This window comes from Ahaetulla prasina, chromosome 10, assembly GCF_028640845.1.
Source record: "Ahaetulla prasina isolate Xishuangbanna chromosome 10, ASM2864084v1, whole genome shotgun sequence".
NCBI lineage: Eukaryota > Metazoa > Chordata > Lepidosauria > Squamata > Colubridae > Ahaetulla > Ahaetulla prasina.
In genome coordinates, this window is record NC_080548.1 from 18,182,829 (window position 1) to 18,207,839 (window position 25,011).

At 43.6% G+C, this 25,011-nt stretch overlaps 2 protein-coding genes, 1 long non-coding RNA gene and 2 other non-coding genes across 5 annotated transcripts; all 5 read right to left on the reverse strand.

The window, feature by feature from the left end:
• Positions 1 to 1,141: 1,141 nt before the first annotated feature.
• LOC131204408 (ras-related protein Rab-39B-like) lies at positions 1,142 to 5,025 on the reverse strand. The gene is made up of 2 exons (XM_058195671.1): positions 4,641 to 5,025; positions 1,142 to 2,130 (listed from the first exon to the last, which is right to left on the reverse strand). The coding sequence occupies exons 1-2, from the start codon at positions 4,862 to 4,864 to the stop codon at positions 1,707 to 1,709; spliced, it is 648 nt and encodes a 215-aa protein (XP_058051654.1). The 5' UTR covers positions 4,865 to 5,025; the 3' UTR covers positions 1,142 to 1,706.
• Positions 5,026 to 11,266: 6,241 nt separating this feature from the next.
• RAB42 (RAB42, member RAS oncogene family) lies at positions 11,267 to 15,048 on the reverse strand. The gene is made up of 2 exons (XM_058195921.1): positions 14,783 to 15,048; positions 11,267 to 11,684 (listed from the first exon to the last, which is right to left on the reverse strand). The coding sequence occupies exons 1-2, from the start codon at positions 15,046 to 15,048 to the stop codon at positions 11,267 to 11,269; spliced, it is 684 nt and encodes a 227-aa protein (XP_058051904.1).
• Positions 15,049 to 19,761: 4,713 nt separating this feature from the next.
• Positions 19,762 to 24,651, reverse strand: LOC131204251 (uncharacterized). Its single transcript, XR_009156562.1, has 3 exons — positions 24,565 to 24,651; positions 22,859 to 22,944; positions 19,762 to 19,947 (listed from the first exon to the last, which is right to left on the reverse strand). It is a non-coding gene; the product is annotated as an uncharacterized LOC131204251 (long non-coding RNA).
• LOC131204893 (small nucleolar RNA SNORD99) lies at positions 20,121 to 20,194 on the reverse strand. The gene has a single exon (XR_009156664.1). It is a non-coding gene; the product is annotated as a small nucleolar RNA SNORD99 (small nucleolar RNA).
• On the reverse strand, positions 22,671 to 22,744 carry LOC131204894 (small nucleolar RNA SNORD99). The gene has a single exon (XR_009156665.1). It is a non-coding gene; the product is annotated as a small nucleolar RNA SNORD99 (small nucleolar RNA).
• Positions 24,652 to 25,011: the final 360 nt, after the last annotated feature.

The following is a 25,011-nucleotide window of genomic DNA, read 5'->3' on the forward strand; positions in this document are numbered from 1 at the left end:
GAAGCACTCTGCAGGCCAAAAATAGGTGCTTTTTTGTCAAAAACATGCCCATTTTCACCAAAAACGGGCTGTGCAGAGCACTGCAGAGTGCTTCTGGGGGCCTGGGAGGGCAAAAATCCGATGCGTAGAGACCAAAAACCATTTTTTCTTGTTTTCCTCCTGTAAATTTAGATGTGTCTTATAGTCTGAAAATACGGTAGATAATTTCGCATCCCTGGAACTGAGACGGAATTGTGTTTGAGATTTAAAATAATTCCAGCATATTCTGGTGTAGATATTAGAGAAAAAGTTATTAAAGTTTTAGGAAATTTTTTCGATTGGGATGAGGAGGTATTGGAGGCATAATTTGAGAAGGTATATAGAATAAATAAAGAGATTTTCAATAATAAATACAAAAGACTAGGGGTGACATTCCTTACCGCTTTGAAAGTGTGCGCGCATGTCACATGCATGCGCAGACCTTCTGCACATACGCAAAACCTGCGCATGAACAGAAGGTAAAAAAACACATTACTTCCTGGTTAAAACCAGGAAGTAATAACACCCAGGCGGGTGGGCAGAGCTTTGCTCCGCCATTGCTACTGGATCGCTGAACTACCAGCTACGATTGCTACGTGGCTACGCGATCCAGTCTGATCCGGGAGCATTTCACCCCTGCAAAAGACTAATAATATATATGTAACTTAATAGAGTTAAATTTATAATTATAATTTTAACTACTATAAAGAATAGAAGTCACCTCGTATCTTTTTTCTTCCTATTTTTCTTTTACTATTTTTCCTTTCTTGCATTAGCTTTCTCCTTTTTTCTTATATTAGTCTGTATCAGTTTTTATCTTTTTTAAAGAAGTAATTTGTAAAAAAAGTTTCTGTTTCATCCCCACCGCTTCAGTGACAATGAGTAGATTGGGAAAAGACCCTTCCTTACCACTAGATAATTTATGGAAACAATTTTAATAAACATAATCCAATTTATTTATTTTTTACAAAAAAGGGTCCTGAGATGTAATTCCTGCAAGAGAAAATGATTCTCTAAATCAGGGGTCTCCAACCTTGGCAACTTGAAGACTTGTGGACTTGTGGACTTCAACTCCCAGAATTCTTCAGCCAGCAAAGCTGGCTGAGGAATTCTGGGAGTTGGAGTCCACAAGTCTTCAAGTTTCCAAGGTTGGAGACCCCTGCTCTAAATAACATGTGAAGTGCAGTCAGTAGCTAGAAGTGTGTGACATAACTACAAAGGAAAGATAAGCTCTAACCGTCAATGAATCCTTGTTTACTGTTAGAGATGTGTATGGAAAGTTGACCACAGCTGCCACACCAAACAAGGTACTGTGCTCCATGGGTATCCCAGCTTGATTCTTCATGAGCTCAACTCTAGCTTGGCCGCTTCACCTGAACACTTGTTTTTAACATTTTGTGACTTGCAAGTATAAATGAGATTGTAGGCCTCTCTGATGGAGTCTTCAAGATTTGTGTCCGCAAAGGAGGCTTGCAAAATTTGCTTTGCAAAATTCTGCTCTGCAAACCCCATGGGGCACGTATAAATCATATTTATGGATGCCGCAGATTGCATTGTACTTAAACCATAGTGGCTTTAGTCAATGAATTACGGCTTCACAACTTCACAGTGTAGCACAATGTGTAAATTCTCTTGCAAAATTGTTAACACAAGAACGTCCCGCTTACACAGTGGCTCTTGTCTTTCAGCTAACAAGAACACTGCTTTCTCTTTTCCTGAGTGGGAACTTCTGGCTGAACCGGCGATGGCAGTTTGGTTTTCACTCCATCCCACTGTGGACCAGGTTTCATCACCCCACTTTTCAAGGCCTTGTAGATGCCCAGAGTTAACAGTTGGAAAACTGCCTCCACGTTGCTGCTACTTTTCGCCGAAGTCTCGATATACTTTGCTTCGAAAGAAACCGCCAGCTTCTCGGCCTCCTTTTGTCCTACCTTCCGTTTAGCCTCCAGGTCACTCTTGTTCCCCACCAGCAGGAAAACTGGGCAGTGAGGTTTGACTGTGTCCACCACTTCCTGGTGCCAGCTCCTGATGTTCTCAAATGATGCCCGGTTGGTTAGGTCAAACATCAGGACTCCCCCAGCTGCGTTACGGTAGTAGGAACGGGTCACTGACCTACATCACAGAAAGATTTGTTCAGCATGGAAACATTGCAAGAAGCCAGAAAGAGTCGAGTCGAGTCGATTCGAGTCGAGTCGAGTCGAGTCGAGTAGAATAGAATAGAATAGAATTTTTATTGGCCAAGTGTGATTGGACACACAAGGAATTTGTCTTGGTGCATATGCTCTCAGTGTACATAAAAGAAAAGATACGTTCATCAAGGTACAACATTTACAACACAATTGATGGTCAATATATCCATATAAATCATAAGGATTGCCAGCAACAAGTTATAGTCATACAGTCATAAATGGAAGGAGATAGGTGATGGGAACTATGAAACGATTAATAGTAGTGCAGATTCAGTAAATAGTCTGACAGTGTTGAGGGAATTATTTGTTTAGCAGAGTGATGGCCTTCGGGAAAAAACTCTCCTTGTGGAACGGAACGGAACGGAACAGAATGGAACGGAATAGAATTCTTTATCGGCCAAGTGTGATCAGACACACAAGGAATTAGAAAAGAGTTTTCCAAGCTATATTTAAGTTCAACAAGAAACTAAAGACAAATCTATCTCTTTCACCCAAATGGAGCCAGGAGCTCCCGTTTCTATCTTTCATAAGGAAAGTACCGTAATTGCTTCCCAGTCAATGAAGATTGATTTATTTGGCAAAAACATTAACTTTCTAATTTTATTTCCAGTTTAATGCTAGTGCTTTGTAAACATCAATTTTGTATTTACAATATGCACTTGGGGGTTCTCTGAACTGCACAGAATCTTAGCTAGAGGTTCTCCCGAACCCCTGCGAACCCCCAGCAGCCTCACCCCTGGGTTGTAAGATGAGAACTGCTCATTAGGGAAAGAAAAAAAAAATGCCAGACTCTCATAGCTCCTCTGAGACTAAATAGCTTTGTTCTTTCTTTCCCTGGGGACATCTAATCATCATGTGGTTGCAGTTAGTAAGATCCTTATCATAGCATTGCTCTTTATTTCTTTTCTTCATGCATCCCATCTGTTCCTTTGTTTGCTTATTCCTCACATTTACACAGCCACCCGTCTCAGAAATGTGACTCTTGGGAGGCACACGATTAAAAACAACCATAAAAAAATTAACTTCCATAATAAAAAGCAGCCATACTGTATAGCAGGGGTCTCCAACCTTGATCCCTTTAAGACTTGTGGACTTCAATTCCCAGAGTCCCTCAGCCAGCTTTGCTGTTTTTGTTGTAAGTCTTCCAACTTACAACCATTTGTTTAGTGACCCTAAGAAGTGACAACAGCACTGGAAAATATTACGACTGTTTTTCACACATAGAACCATTGCAGCATCCCACGGTCACATGATCAAAATTCAGACGCTTGGCCACCGGCATGAATTTATGACCATTGCAGCGTCCCAACTCCCGGGGTCGTGTGGTCCCCGTTTGCAACCTTCTGACAAGCAATGTCAACGGGAAAGCCAAATTCATTTAACAGCCATGTTACTTAACAACTTCAGCGGTTCACTTAACAAACTGCGGCAAGAAAGGCCGTAAAATAGGGCAAAAATCAAGTTGCTTATCTACATAAATTTTGGGTTCAGTTGTTGCCGTAAGTCAAGGTCTGCCTGTACATTACACTGTTTTCATACTCTATGACGGGGTGTCAAACTCGATTTCAATGAGGGCCATATCACGGCTGTGTTTGACCTCGGAGGGCCTGGGGGTACGTGGTTGGGGTGGGGGATGGGCATGGCCAGCTCACTGTCACTCGTGTTGGGGGGCAACTGTGGTGGCCAAGTGCTAAGGCAGGACTTCCCTGAGACCCTCCCTCATTCTCATTATAATCTCCCTTCCTTCCTTCCTTCCTTCCTTCCTTCCTTCCTTCCTTCCTTCCTTCCTTCCTTCCTTCCTTCCTTCCTTCCCTCCCTCCCTTCTTTTTCCTTCCCTCTTCATTCTCCTTTCTCCTTCCTTCCCATCTTCCCTTCTTTTTCTTTGTCTTTCCTCTTTCTCCTTTCCTGTCCCTTCTTGCATGCTCAAATGCAAAAGGGGAAACATTTCTCCTTTTGTTTTGTTTTTAGTTTGTTCTGAAAGCCCTCTGGCAGTGAAAATGGAGCTTGGAGGGGGGGGGCATTGTGCCCCATTTTCAGCCACACCAGCCTCCTGCAACCCTCCGCAAGTGAAAATGGAGCGCAGGAGCGGGACACGGGGGACCCCCAAGCTGCATTTTTGTTGGTAGATGCACTGCGGGCCAGTCATTTGCTGTTTCCAACCCGGCCACACGGGCCAGATCTAAGCACCCCATGGGCCAGATTCGGCCTGCGGGCTTTGAATTTGACACCCCTGCACTATGGGAATCTAACTAAAAACAGTGCTGGGAATCTGAAGTTTTTACTCCTCCAAACAAGGAAGTAAGCCTCCCTTTCTTTTCAGGCTCCATCAACTCATTTCATTAACATCTTCCAAGGCTTGGATTAAAAGTCCATCGCACCTGACATTTTGGCTGGGGGACCCCAGACCAGCCTTTCTCCCCCTGACTCACTCACCTGAACCGTTCTTGGCCGGCAGTATCCCAAAACTGCAGCTTGATACGCAGGTTGGGTTCCATGAGCTCCAGAAAGTGGACATAAAAGTCCACCCCCACCGTTTGGTTCATGGATTCTGTAAAGACCCCGTCGGCGTAGCGCTTCAGAAGACACGATTTCCCCACCGTGGAATCGCCCAGCATGATGATCCGGAACTGATAGTCCCACGGAGAATCCACAGCCATGGGAAGGCTTGAGGGAGAGAGAGAGAGAGCGCCCTTGGAAGCTGCTATCTCTCCTGTGCCTGGGTCAGTGTGGGTCTGAGGGCATGCACGCGCGGGCACTGGTGGAGCGGAGAAAGAAGACACATACTGACTCAAAACAAACAGGAACACTCTCCAATCCGGTCCCAAGCAGTGGGAAAAGCCGAGATCTAGTTGAGACTTGTTTTAGATTAGCACCAGTAATTGCTCTCCCATTGACTGCCTGAGGCTGTGTGGCTCTCTTATTCCATGTTTGGGCAGGCAGGCTACTCCTAAGGGCAGCAGGATGTATGCATGCTCTCCCTGTCCTGCTCCTCCCTGAAAATGGGCCGGGTTTATTCAAGGCCAAGCCGGGCCATGCACGAACACATTTCACCTACATTCCAGACTTCAATAAAAGGTTCCTCTTTCTTCGGGTATGAAAGTAGCCTTCTTAGGCAGGATAGGAAACAAAACTCCCAAAACTCAGAGGAGAATGTTGTGCAAACACAGCCAAAATGTGTACACACCTGACCCCATGTAGCTGAACAATAATGTACACACTAACATGCTAGACCGGGGTGTCAAACTCTATTTAAGGGCCGCATCAGGGTTTGGTTTCACCTCGGGGAGGGGGGGCATGGCCAGCTCGACATCACTCGTGTCAGGGGCACCTGTGGTGGCCCAAGCGCTCTGCGAGTGAAAAAGGGCTCCGCGAGCTCTGTTTTCAGCTGCCAAGGCCTCCGTGAAAACGGAGCTCGGGAGAGCCACAGAGGGTTGCAGGAGGCCATTGCAGCCTAAAACTGAGCTTGTGGAGCCTGTTTTCGCTGGCAGAGCGCTTGGGTCACCGCAGGTGCCCCCAAGCTGCATTTTCACTGGCAGAGGGTTGCAGAAGGCCGTGGCAGCTGAAAACGGAGCTCAGGAGTCTGTTTTCACTGGCAGAAGCATCGCGAGCCAGTCCTTTGCTCTTTCTAGGGCAGCCCCGTGGGCCAGATCTAAGTAACCCACAGGCCAGTTCCAGCCCCTGGGCCTTGAGTTTGACACCCCTGTGCTAGGCTAACATGTGATTGCCTAATCAGTAGGCAATTCTGTCTATGTGTTGATGTACATATATGTGTGTCTTTGCACGCATTTGATATATTGCAGTCACGGAGAAAGCCAGTTTACAGGAAGTAGATGCCCCCTTTCAAAAGGTATTACATGTTGTGTCTCGTCCAATCTCACCTCAGCCAGGGTCTTCTTATCTGCTTCCGAACACGGAGGAATGTCCTAGTATGCCTCCCGGCCCCAGCCCTGGCTCCATGCCCAGACAGGCTGAAGAGGAAGAAATACCTCCAGCCCCCAGCTCTGGCTCCATGCCCAAGCAAACGGAGCAACTAGACCCCTCCCCCTCCTCCACAGCATGTGAGCCTGAGGGAGGTCAATTACCAACAGCTGCCGACTGGAGTGACCCTCGCGTCAGAAGACTTGATAGACGGAGGCAACAGAAGGAAGGGAGGGGCAGGCCTGGATAAGTGCTGAGTCATGGAGCCACACCCCATGGCCTATATAAAAGATCTGCTTTCTGGCAGTCTCTGAGTCAGGCAAAGTCTACCTTATCTTGCTGAAGTCACTTTCTGGTCTCCTGCCTGCCCTGAGGACTTTGCTAGGACTTTGGCAGAGCTGCAGAGGCACACCTGATTCGGATTTCCCTGACCCGGCCGTCAGCGGAGGAGTGGGACACGACATTACATATATGCAGCAAGGCTGTGAGATAGAAAATACAGGTAGTCCCCGACTTACAACAGTTCATTTAGTGACCATTCAAAATTACAGCGGCACTGAAAAAAGTGACTTTTGACCATTTTTCACAGTTACGACCTTTGACCATGACCTATCCCCATGATCAGGTGATCAAAATTCAGATGCTTGGCAACCGATTCAAACACTTATGACAGTTGCTATGTCCCAGGAGAACATGATTCCCTTTTGCGACCTTCTGACAACCGGGTTGCTAACTTATTAACTGCAGTGATTCATTTAACAACTGGGACAAGGAAGGTTGTAAAATGGGGCAAAACTCACTTAACAAATGTCTCACTTAACAGCAGAAATTTGGCGCTCAGTTGTGGTCGTAAATTGAAAACTGGGCTGGCCTGATAGTTTTTAATGGGGCTTTTAGATGGAGTTTTTAACTTAATTTTTTAGTTCTATTGGATTTTAGTGTTAGCCAATTTGAATAAGCTTTTTAATAATGCTCTTAATCTTTTATATGTTTATATGCTTGTTTTATTTGGCTGTAAACCGCCCTGAGTCCTTCGGGAGAAGGGCGGTATATAAATTTAAACAATAAATAAATAAATAAATAAAATCTTGAGCTGCTCAGAATTGAATTCTTAGCGATGGGCAGAGTTAGCCCGCAATACTACATTCTAACTACTGCACCACCGTGGCTCTACAACAGTGGTTCTCAACCTTTATAGTGCTGCGACCCCTTTAATACAATTCCCCACGATGTGGCGACCCCAACCATAAAATTATTTTCGTTTTGAATTTATCGCGCCTGAAGCTGTACTGGCTAGCGATCTGAACTGCTTGCGATTGCCTTGAGGACGGAGGCATTAAAGCGGAGACTCCTCCCCAATTAAGTTTATCGAAGCCAGATTAGGCTAGCGATTGGGAGTGATTGCAGCTGGCTTGAGAGGGAGACATCAGAGCAAAGATTTCTCTCTTTTTTAATCTTTTTTCTCTTTCATCGTGCCTGAAGCCAAATTTGGCTAATGATTTGAAGAGCCTGCAGCTGGCTTGTGGAGTCAACCATTAGAGCGCAATTCTTCGACTTGCAAGTATACTTCCCATATTTCCGATGGTCTTAGGCGACCCCTGGCAAATCGTCATTCGACCCCCAACGGGGCCCCGACCCACAGGTTGAGAACCGCTGCTCTACAAAAGGTGATTTACACTGAAATCCCATCTGCCAGTAGTTCACGACTTACAACTATTTGTTTAGTGGCTGTTCAAAGTTATAACGTCACGGAACAATGTGATTTACAATTGGTCCTCGCACTTATGATAGTATCCGCATGGTCATGTGATGAAAGTTTGGGCGCGTGGCAACTGGTGTGTATTTACCATAGCTGCACCATCCTGGGATTCTGCATTTGCCATTTGTGACTATCCCAGCTGGCTTCTGACAAGCACAGTCAATGGGAGAAGCTGGATTCATTTACCAACCACAGAAAAAAAAAAAAGAGAGAGCGAGAGAGAGATAAAATATGACTCATTTATCAACCGCTTTGCTTAGCAATGGAAATTCTGGTCTCCATTGTGGTTGTAAGTCGAGGATTACCTGTACGGTAAGGATTACCTGTTAGGTAAGCAAGGCTTTCATTGGGACTTTTTTATGGCGAGCAATAAAATGTGATGAGGTTCAGCTAGGAGGTAGGCATGGTGCCCAGCAGTGGTGGCTTTCAGAAATTTTCGCTATCGGTTCAGTGGGTGTGGCTAGGTGGGGGCATGTGACTGGGTGGGCATGGCCAACTTGACATCACTCATGCCCACTCAGTCACATGACCCTGCCATCTAGCCCCGCCTACAGGAAAAGGTAGGACATTTTTTTGAATGTCCACCTATCTACCCCTGCCATCCTTTCGCCAGTCGCCCCCATTTTCTCTCCTTTAGTAGTCCCGGCCCCAGCCCCACTTCCTCCCTCACCACTGCCTCTTTGGACTGCTTACCTTCCGCGGTGGCTGGTCCAGAGTCCGAAAGGCAAGCTGACCGGAGTTTTCGGCGGCCCCCAGCCAGCCGCCACTGCTGGAAAGCGGCTGGCAAAGAAGCCTCCCAGCCTCTTTGAGAGCTGCTTTGTGGCTGCAGGCCGCCGAAAAGTACTGGAGGTTACAGAAAAAGCTGCTGCCGTCACTGCCATGTTCTTTGCACATGTGCATCCCATTGGACTTGCAAGGCAATGGGATGCGCATGTGCGAAGAACATGGTGGCAACGAACATGATGGGCATGGAGAGTGAGCAGTGACCGGGGGCCTGGTTCGGGGGTGTGGCCAGCCAGCTATCACTATCAGTTCAGTGGCCTTGGCCAAATTTCCGCCAACGGTTCGTGCGAACCAGCTGAATATAATCTCTGGTGCCCAGCTAGAAAAGGATACCTAACCAATGTTGGCTAATCTAGAAAGCAAGCAAGCAGAGCTGGTCCATAATGCTTTGAGAGACCAGTAGGAAATCTGTCTGCTGTGGGTTAAACTGGGAAGGTCAAGCAAACCACCCCAAGAAAATATAGGAAAACCACTTCCAAATCGCCTGGAAGCTGTAGAGAGGTGTCCCCAACAGACCACAAGTAGATTTCAACTCAGGAGGTTTTTATTTTACTATTAGACTTAGGGTTATTGTTTACCTATCAAACCCAGAGAAAGCATCACTTTTCCTTCAGCAATAGACAGAACAATGTTTTAAACCCTTGTTTCCCTTCGTTTCAAGAATTACACACCTAGAGATCATTTATTGTGCTTTGAGCACTACTCAGCATGGAAAAGGGGCCAGTGAAGACCATAACAATAAACAAAGCCTTTTTACATTAAATATTTTCAGGATTTTTTTAAAAGTTAAATTTAAGTTAAGGAGATGACATGGTGGAAATGAAGACTGTTTCAAAAAGTTTGATAAACACAAGATTCTCTCCAGCTCATCTCCCAGGTCCATACAACAAGGTCTGAACTGAATAATGTGGAAAGGAACTGTTTCATCATCATCATCTCAGTGGTGGGTTTTGACCAGTTCGGGCGAACCGGTAGCGCCGGTGGTGGGACGCTCCGGCCACCCGCCCAGACGTCATCACAGATGCTCTGCGCATGCGCTGACATTTGCGAACCAGTAGCAAAGGTAAGTGAATCCCACTCCTGCATCATCTTCATTTAACGATCCCATAATCCCTTGCGGCGTGGAGTCAGGGCAGCTGAAATGGAGCTAACGGAGTGTTTTAATGGAAATAACCTGTTTCTAATCCACAAAATCCAGAAGAAAGCTCCACAATGGTGCTGGGATTAGTGCGGCGTCTTTACGCCACATCCTGACTCAGCAGACATTTCTTAAGCCGTCTAAGTGCTACTGTCAGAACTGCCATCGTACGCTTGAGCTTCCCGTTCACCAGCTGCCAGTCTGCCATGAACGACAGGGAGGAAGGAGCTGGATGGGATTGGGGAAGAACTAACTACTCATCCTACTTTCCAGAGACAACATCTCAAGGTCAAACCCTGGGAATAGAATGGAACGGCTCACCATCTTCAATGGCCTGTTGAAGTTCCCAAAACAATTTATTCAAATACAACTGGACAGTGAGGGACCAAGGGAGGAAGGGAACTGAATGGGTGACATCAATCGAGGAGTTATGGCAAGCAAATTTCAGTTCTGGCTTTGCTACGCTGTAAACCACTTGGCTTTTAATCAAAGTCTTTCACTGCAAATGGAGTCGAAGGTCTTTCTTAACTAGAGGATTAAGACAGGGCAGGTCTGACAACTACCTCTGTCTGTCTGGCAATCCTTCTCATAACTTATCCCTTCCATCAGCAAAATTAGCGTCTGGATGAATGAGGACATAAAAACCCTGTGCAGGTCGGGATTATGAACTGCAATTATCAGGCTAGCGATGTGAAAGTGGGCTGAAGGGGGGACCTCTTTTTAGGATCCAATCTGGGTCGGTCACCAGGACCAGAGGTTTAATCTTCAAAGCTTTCAGACTCATTCTGGAGCCCATCCTCCGGGGCGAAAGAGACGTTCCCTGAGGATGGGCTCCAGCACAAGTCTGAAAGCTTGGAAGAGGAACCGTCCGCTGATCGACCCAGATGGGATCCTGCAACCTTATCTTGGGACATATATATTTGCCTTCCTTTGTGATATCTTTTTAGGTTTGATGCTAAAAATTATTTTAAGCTGGGAATTAAAAAACAAAAATGCCCGTCTCTTTTATATATAAAAAAAACCCAAAAACCAGAAAAAAATGTATTTCTGATTTTCAGCAGGAAACAAGATCTGAGATGAGATCAGAAAGATCAGAGGTGAAATCCAGCAGGTTCTGACAGGTTCTGGAGAACCTGTAGCAGAAATTTTGAGTAGTTCAAAGAACCGGCCAATACCACCTTTGGCTGGCCCCAGAGTGGGGTAGCAATGGAGATTTTGCAATATCCTTCCCCTGCCACACCCACCAAGCCACACCACACCCACCAAGCCATGCCCACAGAACCAGTAGTAAAAAAAATTGAACTTCACAACCGCAGAGGAGGTAATAAAGTAGTTGGGGTCACAGGTTGTGGATGATCTCACCTGGGTAAGGATTAACCCAATGGATTAAGTCTGTGTTTCATCTAAAGAAGAATTCTATTTTGAGTAACCAGTGTCCTGTAACGTCCAGTTCTAACTGAGTTAACACTGGCATGCTTCTTTGGATGGCTTCTTCCTTTGCAGACTGCTCGCCCTCCTCTTATACACGATTTTCACACCATCCCAGCCTTCCTGCAAGTCAAACTCTTTGTTTCTCAGAGCCTCGTAGATAGCATTGGTGATGGTCTCGAAAGCCAGGTCTATGTTGGTGTCAGTTTTGGCAGATGTCTCTATGAAAGATGTGCCTAGAGAAGTAGCCAAGCCCTCTGCTTCCTCCAGGGTGACCCTGTTCATGGACTCGAGATCGCACTTGTGACCAACTAGGAGGAAAATTACTTTGTCCATCACGTTGGTCACCTCATTGTACCAATCAAAGATGCTCTCAAAGGACCTTCGGTTGGTCATATCAAAGATCAGCAGCACACCAACCGCATTGCGGTAGAAAGACCTGGTGATGCACCTAAGAGGAAGAAAATGCCAAATTGAAACATTAGCCTTTTTTCTCCAAGATATCAAGAATTATCTAGAGCAAGGTTCTCCAAACTTGGCAACTTTAAGAGTTAAGTATTCTGGAAATCCACAAGTCTTAAAGTTGCCATGTTTGGAGATCCCTGATCTTGAGGACACAATTATTCCAGCAGACATTAATCTTCATTAATATACCAGTATATTATATATATAACAAGATATTCATGATAAACTACTAATATCTCTTTCTAGGTTTTTTATGTACAACTTTGCTTGGCAAGTAAATATCCTAAAATATTTTAACTTAACAAAGTAAGGCTACAGAGTTAACAAAACAACTCTGTAGCCTGTAGAAGTCATGCTTTTCTGATAGTGATGTAAACTGAGCACTATTCTAAGACTTTTTATTATGTCTGTTATGCTATGGTTTTTATGTTGTCTGGGTCTATGACCTATGATAAACACCCTACAACACTGCAAGATATCAGAGCTATTTGTCTGGATACTCACTCTTACCAGCCATCATGCGCCCGCTGACCTTGGTCTGGAGTGGTGTTTGCAAAGCAATTTATTTTTTAGATGTAAACAGAGGTGAAAACTATTGAGATGATATACAGATAGTCCTGACTTATGACTGTAATTGAGCCTGCAATTTGAGCCATGTGACTTCGTCTGATTTTACAAACTTTTTGGTGGAGGCCATTACAGAACTGATAGTGTTTTATAATGCTTATAACTGCTGCTTCAGGCTGTCTTCCAATAAGCAATACACAGAGATGCCATTTGTAACTAACCTAGATTATCTTACCAAAATTTCTGTATGTGTGTTATAAAAAGAAAAGTAAGGAACACAACCTGGACAGTATCTTGGTGTGGGGAGGCCACTGAACCTGGGACATTGGGTATGCAAAGTGATTTGCTCCTGAACGATGTCCCTAGCTTGGTTCCTGTACAGGTAGTCCTTGACTTACGACTGCAATTGAGGGGCCAAAATTTCCACAGCTGAGCAAGACAGTTATTAAGTGAGTTTTCCCCCTCTTATGACTTTTCTCGCCACCGTTGCTCAGTGGATTGCTGCAGTTGGCAGTTAAATTAGTAACACGGTCGTTAAGTGAATCCGGCTACCCCGTAGATTTTGCTTGCCACAAAATCACAAAAGGGGATCACAAGGACTCCGGGACACTGCAACCGTCATAAATCTGAGCCAGTTGTCAAGAGTCTGAATTTTGATTACATGTTATGGGGATGCTGCGATATTCCTAAGTGTCAAAAACAGTCTCTTTTTTCAGTGCTCTTTAACTTTGAGCAGCTACTAAAACAAATGACTGCAAATGGAGGATTACCGGTACCTGTAATCCAGAATAATAACAGTAACAGAGTTGGAAGAGACCTTGGAGGTCATCTAGTCCAACCCCCTGCTCACGCAGGAGACCTATACTAGGGATTCAAACCGCTGAACTTCTGACCTTTCTGATTGGCAAGCTCAGCGTCTTAGCCGCTGAGCCACCTAGCCTAGCCAGAAGCAATGAGAAGTGTATGAAAACAAAACAAGTGTCTCATTTTATCTCCCAAGAGGTAGTCCCACCAGTGTTTCACCACACAAACAGGAACTAAGGTCTCCTAATGACCAACAACTAACTCACTATCAGATCAGCTTAACCAGGTCATAGTCCAGTACTCTGAGAATCCGATCACACAGCTTAGGTCAGTGAAGACTTACAAGAAAAATAAATTGAATGTCTTTAAGGGGCTCCAACATTGTGTCCTTTTTCTTCTATCTCCCGATTAGCCTTGGCAACTCAGCTTCAATCACACCCTACCCCTCCCAGGCTCCCTTTCTTTCAGCTGCTTGCCCCACACGTCTTCAGATAACAGATGTGATCAGGAGGAGGATGGGGACAGCTCTCAAGGCCAAGTCATTCCAAGGGGTTTAATTTGCAACCAAAGCAGATGTTTGAGGCAATCTTCCTGGGACCCTCCTTAACAAAAGCAGAGCTCCCAAGCCTAAGGAAGGTGACTGGATTATCAACATTTTGAAGAAGAGGAAGTTATCTAGATCAGCCAGCTTTGCTGGCTGAGGGACTCTGGAGTTGAAATCCACAAGTTTTAAAGGGACCAAGATTAGAGACCCCTGATCTAGATCTCCACCTAAATGCTGAGGCAACTCTTAAGAGCGACAATTCCTAAGTTCTTCGCGTGGTCAATATTTTTCACCATTTACAGAAGGCAAATCTATAAATCGGAGCTTCAGAAGCAGAAGTTGGCAGTTTATTTGGTGCCCAAGTATTTTGTGCCTTCTGGGGTTGATAGCTGAGAAACCCTGGTTTTTGAAGGAAACTACATAAGGTTGTTCATAATTTGTCACCCGTTTCCCAGGCCTTCTCTCTTTACACCCCTACTGATGTCGCTTGTCAGGTGAAGTTGCGGTCGTCAGCAGGACATCCAATTTGGGTTTTTTTTATAAAAAAAATATTATTTGGTAGGTTTGTATCAGTTTTCCTCCAGGAGTTCATAACAACCCTTTCCCATTTTCCCCAACAACAAAAACTCCATTTAGGTAGGAATTGAGAGAATAACTGGACTAAGTTCTTTGAAGACCCTCTGTGGGTGGGGGAGGGGCTAGAGCCTATGTTTCCTCGCTCATAGTCCAACACCTTCATAACAACAGCCTGACTAGGTGGCTCAGTGGCTAAGACACTGAGCTCGGTTGATCACTTCGGCGGTTCGAATCCCTAGTACAGCGTGGAAGCCAGGGGATTGGACTAGATGACCTCCAAGCTCCCTTCCAGCTCTGTTACTGTTACATGTAATACTGGTTCCCGCTTTTGGAGCAAGGTAAGAATTGAACAGCATGGTGGTAACGGCTGGCCCTTTTAGGTCTGCGGAGGTGCCAGTCCTACCCTTGTCGAGAGATAGATACCACCATCACTTTCCCACCATTTGCTCTGCTTCAGTTCTGCATGGGGTTCCCCTTACAGCTTGCCCAACGTTTTGACTTTTAAATATCCCCTGCTCTGAAACATGTTGTCCTGCCGAGGCGAAAAGATTTCAACCTGGCATCCTTGAGCCGCCCTTCTGGGTTCTCCTTACCTGAACCTCTCCTGACCGGCAGTGTCCCAGAGCTGAAGCTTCACCCTGATTCCTGGAGGCAGCTCCATCATCTTGCTGTAGAACTCTACGCCCACGGTGGGACACGGGGTTGGGATGAAGCATCGCTCTGTGTATCGCCGCAGCAGGGATGTTTTGCCCACGGTGGAATCGCCCAGCAGGAGGATCCGAAACTGGTAGTGCCAATTGCCACTGGGCGGCTGGGCCGGCAGCATCAGCCCCAATTTTGCCTTAGTAGATACTTCCATTGCGGAACGGTTGAAAATGGGAGCAGGAGAGCGGCCTTGGCATGGAACTTTGAGAAGAACCCGATTGTCCCTCCTCAACAAAGTTCTGCGGCTGACAAAAAGAAGAACTCTATACGGGATGAAGATAGAGCTGTCTCCACCCTAGAGGCTCCCTCCCCACTACTATCTCCTCTGGAGCAAGGAATAGCCAGCCCACCACTTAGGAGGAATATGATGCCTCTCACCCCTCCTCCCTCAGCTCCACCCACCCCATTCCCTTCTAGCTTGGCTTCTCCAAACAGCAAACAAACAAAAAAAAGTGATCTGATCTCTGTTTTTGAGGGATAGTTAGGCAGAAGCATGGATTGCCTCAGATGTTATGTGCTTTTAGATTCCCCCTCCTTCTTTGATGCACGCCCCCCCAGTTTTAATCAGAGTCACCTTTCTGAGTTGGGTGGAGACAATCTTTGAATATATAAATACGTCAACCTATTATTTCGGATACCTGTGCATAAAGAACGGTGTCTAGTAGTCTTCTCCAGAATATCGTCTCCAAGCTCTCTGAATTGCTGCAATTGTGGAACAACACAGAATCCTGATTCTCCCAAGATCAACCTGGCTTTTCAAAGACCAGATTTAAGACCGCGGTGGATTCCACTTCTGTGAAGAAATGAAGTTCACCAAAGAGGGGTGCAGATGTCCCGTCTAGTACCAGTAGCAGTTGGGCTTGTTGGTTTATTTATTTATTTATTATTTATTAATTAGATTTTTATACCGCCCTTCTCCCGAAGGACTCAGGGCGGTTCACAGCCAGATAAAATAGACAATAATATAAATACAATATAAAATACTAATTAAAAAACTTATTCAATTTGGCCAAAATTAAGATAAATTTAAAATCATAAAACCCATTTAAAAATTGAACCATAAATTGATTCAATTTGATGAAGTTGATTCAAGTTGATTCAAGTTGATTCAAACTTATACCAATGTGGTGTTTTTTTTTTAGGAACACTCAAATTCTAAAAGAAAACTTTTAGATTTCTGCAATCTTGATTGCAGAAAATATGACTTCTGTAACAGAGTTGTTAACGCTTGGAATTCACTACCTGACTCTGTAGTCTCTTCTCAAAATACCAAAAACTTCAAAAACTGTCTACTATTGACCTCACCCCATTCCTAAAAGAACTATAAGGGGCGTGCATAAGAGCACAAAAGTGCCTACCGTTCCTGTCCTGTTGTTTCCTTTCTTGATATCAAATTAATATAGTTATTGCATATTTTTACTTATATATATATATATATATATATATTTGCTTATATATATGTTGTTGTTTTATGTCAATGTTTGCATATACTGTTGTGACAAATAAATAAATAAATAAATAAATAAATAAATAAATAAATAAATAAATAAATAAATAAATAAATAAATAAAAAAAAATAAAAAAAACAGGGCAGGGCAGGAGGTAAAGGAAATCTACCAGGGATAAAATCCAGCAGGTTCTGGAAAACCGGTAGCGGAAATTTTGAGTAGTTTGAAGAACCAGCAAATACCACCTCTGGCTGGCCCCAGGAGTGGGGAGGGAATGGGGATCTTGCAGTATCCTTCCCCTGGAGTGGGGAGGGAATGGAGATTTTGCAATATCCTTCCCCCAGGAGTGGGGAGGGAATGGGGATCTTGCAGCGTCCTTCCCCTGCCATGCCCACCAAGCCACACCCACAGAACCAGTAGTAAAAAAAATTGGATTTCACCACTGAAATCTACCAGTTTTCTCCCCCCACCCCACTTCGCAAATTGGCTGTATCACATCTCCACCCATAGCTCTTGAGAACAATACTGTATGCAGACTTTTTCCCCAGTTCCCCTTCCCTTTGCATGCCAGTGTGTTGAAAACCAGTCTTGTTTTGTTATCTATTCATTCTTCCAGGCATTAACTGATAAAAACTATTTAGATTTGTAGTGGCGTCTGCTGAAGAGCTTAAAAGGAAGATCTTTCTGGGAGGTTTCTAACAAAACAGCAAAGCCTCATCTCCAAAATCAGAGATAATAATGCAGGAAGCCATCGGAGGTGAAGGGGGAGGTCTCCTTTGCCCTTCCCTGCTCTCCTTAGCTGCCTCCAGCTCTTATCTAATCTCTTCCCGCAAAACCTTGAAGTCATGTGCCAGCAAGCGCCTAGTATTTTGCATGAGGGCTAATTTACTCCATCTATTTTGCACTTATAGGACAAAAGTCCTTGAGCAAGCTCCCTCCCAATCTTGCCTTTTCTTCCCAACTTCATTTCATCTGAAAAGTAAACCTTCCCTCTAACAAAATATTGATAAAAGCAATTCAATTGGAAAATTAAGTTTGCACAGAACTTCCAACACCTTCTTAACATTTCATTATAACAGCCATTATAGATAGCCAGAAGTTGAAACTTCATCAGCAAAGTTGGGTGTGTTTTTAAGTTTTTAATCTTTGCTTTTTGACTACTTTTAAGTCTTTCCCATAGGGGCGCAGTGGCGCAGTGGCTAAGATGCTGAGCTTGTCGAACGAGAGGTCGCCAGTTCAGCAGTTTGAATCCCTCGTGAGTTCCCGTTCCTTGTCCCGGCTTCTGCCAGCCTAGCAGTTCAAAAGCCCGTAAAAAATGCAAGTAGAAAACTAGGGACCACCTTTGGTGGGAAGGTAACAGCGTTCCATGCGCCTTTGCCGTTTAGTCATGCCAGCCACATGACCACAGAGAAGTCTTTGGACAGCGTTGGCTCTTCGGCTTTGAAACGGAGATGAGCACCGCCCCCTAGAGTCGGGAACAACTAGCACATATGTGCGAGGGGAACCTTTACCTTTACAACTCTCCTATGCTTTCATGGCAGGGAACTGCATTACTAATTCTGACTGACTCTGGAAGACCAAAGTCCCTGTCTATTCCTTGTCTCACAAGGCTATCACGAAGAGTCAATTCTTAACCAAGTGGAGGGTTGATCTTGGATCTCCCCAGCCCACAGCCTAAGTCTGTAGATCTTCAAACTATGCCAAGACTGTAATTCCCGTACTTGTCAATACTTCTAGAAAACTGAACAGAAATTTTAGCTAGCTTACATTCCAATAAGCACTCCTATCTTCCTTCATTTTAATGCATGGAGAGTACAGATATTTTAACCAATTTTGAATACACCCCCCCCCACAATTTTGTTTCCTTTGTAAGCCAGGTGTGCTGAACCTCTGATGTAATTGTGAAAGGCACAGCAATCCTAAAAATAGAACTGACCAAACAATTACACCTTGTCAGCCCTTCTGTTGTAGCCTTGTAGCTTTTTCCAAATCCAGGTGATTTAAGGATCAACTGTGCATGAAAAGCATCAAGTATCGTGCGTCTGTATGCAGGCACATGTTTTTGGATGCTTCAGAATCACAAGGCATGGAGAAAAATGCTGGCGCTCGCATGAGTTTGACCCTTGCATTCATCCTGCCACTGTGGTTGTCAGCGATGGCTTATACACCTTCAATGCATGTCTAACCAACTGCAGCTTATAGTAATCCTCAATTTACGACAATTGAGCTTAACTGTTAAGACAGTTAAGTGAATTTTGCCCCATTTTATTACTTTTCTTGCCAGTTAAAAGCGAATAGCTGCAGTTAAATTAGTTAACAGGGTTAAGTGAACCTGGCTTTTCCGCTGACAGGTCACAAAAGATCATGACTCCAAGACATCGCAACCATCACGAGTCAGTTGTCTAGTGTCTGAATTACAATGGTCATTAAGTGTGAAAAATGGTCATAGGTCACTTTTTTCAGTGCCATTGTAACTTCAGTCACTAAATGAAATGTTGTAAGTCGAGGATTACCTGTATTTACATCAGCTATAGCTTAGCATCTGCGCGAGACCAGCCATTCAGCCTGTATTGTTTGCTCTGATTTTCAATCTTTTTTAACATGATTATGCTGCTCATCTCCCCTCTAAGTTGACTCTGGGTAGCTTACAAGGGATAAACCTCTAATTGTGTCTTATTTTTACAAAAAAGAAGGATGTTTTAATTCAAATTGAGGCACATAAGAAATGTTCAAAGCAAGCACATCCAGGCTTTGACTGCCTTCTGAATCCATTTCAATGAATAGTTGAAATGCATTAGGTAAAACTTGCAATCTTAAGTAGAAGCCAAAGCTGGCTGCCAGTTTAGAATAGAATAAGAGTTGGAAGGGGCCTTGGAGGTCCAACCCTCTGCTTAGGCAGGAAACCCTACACTACAAATGGTTATCCAAAATCTTCTTAAAAATTTCCAGTGTTGGAGCATTCACAACTTCTGCAGGCAAGTTGTTCCACTGGTTAATTGTTCTGTCAGGAAACTTCTCCTTAGTTCTAAGTTGCTTCTTTCTTTGATCAGTTTCCACCCATTGCTTCTTGTTCTACCCTCAGGTGCTTTGGAGAACAGTCTGACTCCCTCTTCTTTGTGGCAGCCCCTGAGATATTGGAAGACTGCTATCATGTCTCCCCTAGTCCTTCTTTTCATTAAACTAGACATACCCAGTCCCTTAATCATCTTTGTTGTTCTTCCCTGCACTCTCTCAACATCTTTTTTATATAAAACGTTTGGCTACCAATACTAACCCATGCTGGAGTATCAATCAGTGGTGTTTAAGACTGCTTAGCATCAGTGGTGCTTAAGACTGCTGAGATACATTTATATAAAGGAGTGTGTGTGTGTGTGTGTGTGTATGTATGTATATATATAAAGAACAAGAAGAATGCATGATACTGGAAAAAAGACAATCCTTTTAATTCCATACAACTGCAGGAAGATATAACTATTATCAGACATGTTTTTAAGAAATTTCAGAAATGTTTGCTGGAGTCCCCCCCCCCCCGCCTCAAATCTTCACAGCAAGCCCTTGGCTTTCTCAACATGCCTGTAGCAAATTCCAAGGAAATCTCTGAAGACCTAAAAAAAACAATTGTTTTTAATTACTACATTATTAAGTAGCTTTTTCTTTTCATTGCCCTCCCAAACCACTTCTACACTATCCCATTCTGTATGCCCCAAGTATCCCGTCTGCACTTTGAAATACTAGGTTAGAGAGATCAAAAACTTTGATCAATGCCACCAACACTCCAGCCTCATCTCAGCCCCATATCCGCAGGATTCATCCAGCTGTCACCATTAGAAAAATGTTTCATCATAGACAAGGCAGAGGTGGCGTGGATCTCATATGCTGCACGTTCAGAGTTATTTAAAAGGTGACTACTGGCTACTGCATTATGTCATACAGATCTATGATCAGCAGGAAGCACTCATATTTACATTGCTGTAGTTTGCTGTGTCGTCCACTCCGCCAGATGGCCTTCTCCGGGAAGAAAAATGGAAGGTCACTGCATTGTTCTGTTCTCCTGTAAAAAGAATGGGAGTGCTGCTGGTCAAATATACAGTTTTACAACCAGTTTCCATAAAATGGTAGTAAAATTAAATACAGTGCATGCTAATAGTAGGATGCTAAAATGAGACATGCAGAAAGGCAGTCTTAATGTTAGCATATTCCTGTGAGATTGGTCCAAAAGTCAACAAGAGTTGAAATACTAAAAAGGGCAAGAGATGATGGATAGATACCGAATGCCTTTTAGTATGGGATTTGTTGTATTAAGGATTTAAAAAACAGAGGCAGAAATTAGAAATTGGGAAAATATTATGTATACTTTCACACAATGTAATTTATTACTATTATGCACACGTAAATTTTAGAAGTTAAAAGATTACTATGTGTACGTAAGTATTATCATTTTGTGTAAATTGACCAAGACAATACACCATTCACTAAGCACTCATGTATCAGTGGTGAAATCCTCTGAAGTCTGCTACCGAGTGCGCACTTTGCACGTTCCTGTGCACCACTAAAAAAGGAACATTTTGAAGCCTTCCGAGTCTGCAAGGTAAGTAGAACAGCGAGAGGGGTGGAATCTGCTGTGCCACACGATTTAGATTAGCTAGAAAGCAGGAAATCCGACGATTCTCGCTAATATAAATTGCACTTCACACTGATCATCACCAATACCAGTTCGCCCAAACCAGTAGCATTTTTTACTACCAGTTCACCCAAACCGGTATGATTTCCCCCGTCATGTTAAAGAAAAAAGCATAAATAAATTTATTTATTTTTTTAAAAAATGTTAGTATATTCAGTAAACACATCGATATAAAGATCCTTCGACCACTTAGAACCTAAGAATGGAAAAGCTACAGTACAAATGTTAGCAAGTCGTCTCAAAGTTCATTCTAATTATTTTCCACAGGGTATGGAGCCCAGGCCAGTATTCTTTTGAAGAGGGGGGACTGCTAAATCTAAGAAGGCCCACTGCAAGGTCCTGCCTCACCAGCCTTCTCAAAAAAGCAGAACTCTTGAAGCAAAGGGCATTTCAAGAAGAACTTTTATTGGAAGACAGCGATAGCAGAAAGAGTGTAGGCAGAATCTGAAATTCCCGTGCTGGAGCCAATCCCAAAGTGCCAAGATGTGGGGAAGATTCAGGCTGAGAAGGCAATAACAGGCAGTTCCCAGGAGCCACAATCTCACTCCTCCAATGTTGAGACCAAGCAGATGGTCCAAAGCACATTCTCACCCCCTCCCAACTTCCCCAAAGGTACATCAAAGCAGAGAAAAGAACAAAGGAAAACCCCATGCAAGCGTAGCCCCAAACCTCTCCTTTCCTGTCAACGGGACCTGACACCTAGCTAACTTGGCCAAAGCAAGCACAAATTTGTGCTTGAAGAACAATTATGGAATGTGTGTCCACCTGTCTCAAGTCAGCCCGGTTCAATGCTAGATTTATCCCAGCAAAGATGTTAGGACCAGTTTGTTTTTACTTTGCCTCCTTTTTGACCATGAGATCAGTAATTGGATCTGATGGGAAAGGGATAGGGAGGGTCCGGACTGGTACTAATTCTTTTCATCCCACCTCCTCTCTGTATCGTACAGAAACCACCACCCATCTCCATGAAAAAGTATAAACAGGAAGTATACCTTGCTGCTGGCCTCAATAATTTACGAGGGAAACGAGGATAATGGGCACCTTCTCCAATCATCCAGCACTTCCAGACTGTACCTGAAACAGATAAAAATACCCAATGAAATGGTTATTTCATTCATTCATTCATTCAACTAAATGAATGAACAACCATTCGAGGTCACCTAGGCAAAAGCAGGACGGATTGCATTTAGTTAGGGTTTTAAAAATCCTAAGTGTAAACGAGCTTAGCGCCCACATTTCTAGACAGTTACTATTCAATGATTAAAATACTTGAGGCAGAAATTAGAAATTGGGAATCAAAATTATTCAAGGTGGCTTATGAACACTGAGCAAGTTCCACATGGAAACCACTCCTGAACTTTGTGCTCGATGTGAAGAAGAATGAAACTCTTGACTTTGGGTTTTGTAAGACTGATAGATCTTTATAGAAATGGCGATTCATATTATGAGAAAAGCAAAAGTTGTGATTTGATGTTAATGCCTTATTTTACTGCAACAGAGTGAGTCATCTTTCCCTCATTTCTCTTTCCTTGCCCTCCCAAACCACTTCTACACTATCCCATTCTGTATGCCCCAAGTATCCCGTCTGCACTTTGAAATACTAGGTTAGAGAGATCAAAAACTTTGATCAATGCCACCAACACTCCAGCCTCATCTCAGCCCCATATCCGCAGGATTCATCCAGCTGTCACCATTAGAAAAATGTTTCATCATAGACAAGGCAGAGGTGGCGTGGATCTCATATGCTGCACGTTCAGAGTTATTTAAAAGGTGACTACTGGCTACTGCATTTATGTCATACAGATCTATGATCAGCAGGAAGCACTCATATTTACATTGCTGTGGTTTGCTGTGTCGTCCACTCCGCCAGATGGCCTTCTCCGGGAAGAAAAATGGAAGGTCACTGCATTGTCCTGTTCTCCTGTAAAAAGAATGGGAGTGTTGCTGGTCAAATATATAGTTTTACAACAAGTTGCCATAAAATGGTAGTAAAATTAAATACAGTGCATGCTAATAGTAGGATGCTAAAATGAGACATGCAGAAAGGCAGTCTTAATGTTAGCATATTCCTGTGAGATTGGTCCAAAAGTCAACAAGAGTTGAAATACTAAAAAGGGCAAGAGATGATGGATAGATACCGAATGCCTTTTAGTATGGGATTTGTTGTATTAAGGATTAAAAAAACAGAGGCAGAAATTAGAAATTGGGAAAATATTATGTATACTTTCACACAATGTAATTTATTACTATTATGCACACGTAAATTTTAGAAGTTAAAATTGTGTATGTGTATGTAAGTATTATCATTTTGTGTAAATTGACCCAGACAATACACTATTCACTAAGCACTCGTGTATCAGTGGTGAAATCCTCTGAAGTCTGCTACCGAGTGCGCACTTTGCACGTTCCTGTGCACCACTAAAAAAGGAACATTTTGAAGCCTTCCGAGTCTGCAAGGTAATTAGAACAGCGAGAGGGGTGGAATCTGCTGTGCCACACGATTTAGATTAGCTAGAAAGCAGGAAATCCGACGATTCTCGCTAATATAAATTGCACTTCACACTGATCGTCACCAATACCAGTTCGCCCAAACCAGTAGCATTTTTTACTACCAGTTCACCCAAACTGGTATGATTTCACCCGTCATGTTAAAGAAAAAACCATAAATAAATTTATTTTTTTTAAAACAAATGTTAGTATATTCAGTAAACACATCGATATAAAGATCCTTCGACCACTTAGAACCTAAGAATGGAAAAGCTACAGTACAAATGTTAGCAAGTCGTCTCAAAGTTCATTCTAATTATTTTCCACAGGGTATGGAGCCCAGGCCAGCATTCTTTTGAAGAGGGGAGACTGCTAAATCTAAGAAGGCCCACTGCAAGGTCCTGCCTCACCAGCCTTCTCAAAAAAGCAGAACTCTTGAAGCAAACTGCATTTCAAGAAGAACTTTTATTGGAAGACAGCGATAGCAGAAAGAGTGTAGGCAGAATCTGAAATTCCCGTGCTGGAGCCAATCCCAAAGTGCCAAGATGTGGGGAGATTCAGGCTGAGAAGGCAATAACAGGCAGTTCCCAGGAGCCACAATCTCACTCCTCCAATGTTGAGACAAAGCAGATGGTCCAAAGCACATTCTCACCCCCTCCCAACTTCCCCAAAGGTACATCAAAGCAGAGAAAAGAACAAAGGAAAACCCCATGCAAGCGTAGCCCCAAACCTCTCCTTTCCTGTCAACGGGACCTGACACCTAGCTAACTTGGCCCAAAGCAAGCACAAATTTGTGCTTGAAGAACAATTATGGAATGTGTGTCCACCTGTCTCAAGTCAGCCCAGTTCAATGCTAGATTTATCCCAGCAAAGATGTTAGGACCAGTTTGTTTTTACTTTGCCTCCTTTTTGACCATGAGATCAGTAATTGGATCTGATGGGAAAGGGATAGGGAGGGTCCGGACTGGTACTAATTCTTTTCATCCCACCTCCTCTCTGTATCGTACAGAAACCACCACCCATCTCCATGAAAAAGTATAAACAGGGAGTGTACCTTGCTGCTGGCCTCAATATTTTACGAGGGAAACGAGAATAATGGGCATCTTCTCCAATCATCCAGCACTTCCATACTGTACCTGAAACAGATAAAAATACCCAATGAAATGGTTATTTCATTCATTCATTCATTCAACTAAATGAATGAACAACCATTCGAGGTCACCTAGGCAAAAGCAGGACGGATTGCATTTAGTTAGGGTTTTAAAAATCCTAAGTGTAAACGAGCTTAGCGCCCACATTTCTAGACAGTTACTATTCAATGAAAATACTACTTGGGGAAAAAAAGCCTCCGAATCAAAATTATTCAAGGTGGCTTATGAACACTGAGCAAGTTCCACATGGAAACCACTCCTGAACTTTGTGCTCGATGTGAAGAAGAATGAAACTCTTGACTTTGGGTTTTACCGATCAGACTGATAGATCTTTATAGAAATGGCGTATT

What these genes read in the sequence shown, in the direction of transcription:
- LOC131204408 (XM_058195671.1), bottom strand. Translation starts at nt 4,864, where the DNA reads ATGGCTGTGGATTCTCCGTGGGACTATCAGTTCCGGATCATCATGCTG. An exon ending in GCCGGCCAAGAACGGTTCAG is followed by an intron (nt 2,131 to 4,640) that starts GTGAGTGAGTCA and finishes TCTGTGATGTAG; the next exon opens with GTCAGTGACCCGTTCCTACT.
- RAB42 (XM_058195921.1), bottom strand. Translation starts at nt 15,048, where the DNA reads ATGGAAGTATCTACTAAGGCAAAATTGGGGCTGATGCTGCCGGCCCAG. An exon ending in GCCGGTCAGGAGAGGTTCAG is followed by an intron (nt 11,685 to 14,782) that starts GTAAGGAGAACC and finishes TCTTCCTCTTAG; the next exon opens with GTGCATCACCAGGTCTTTCT.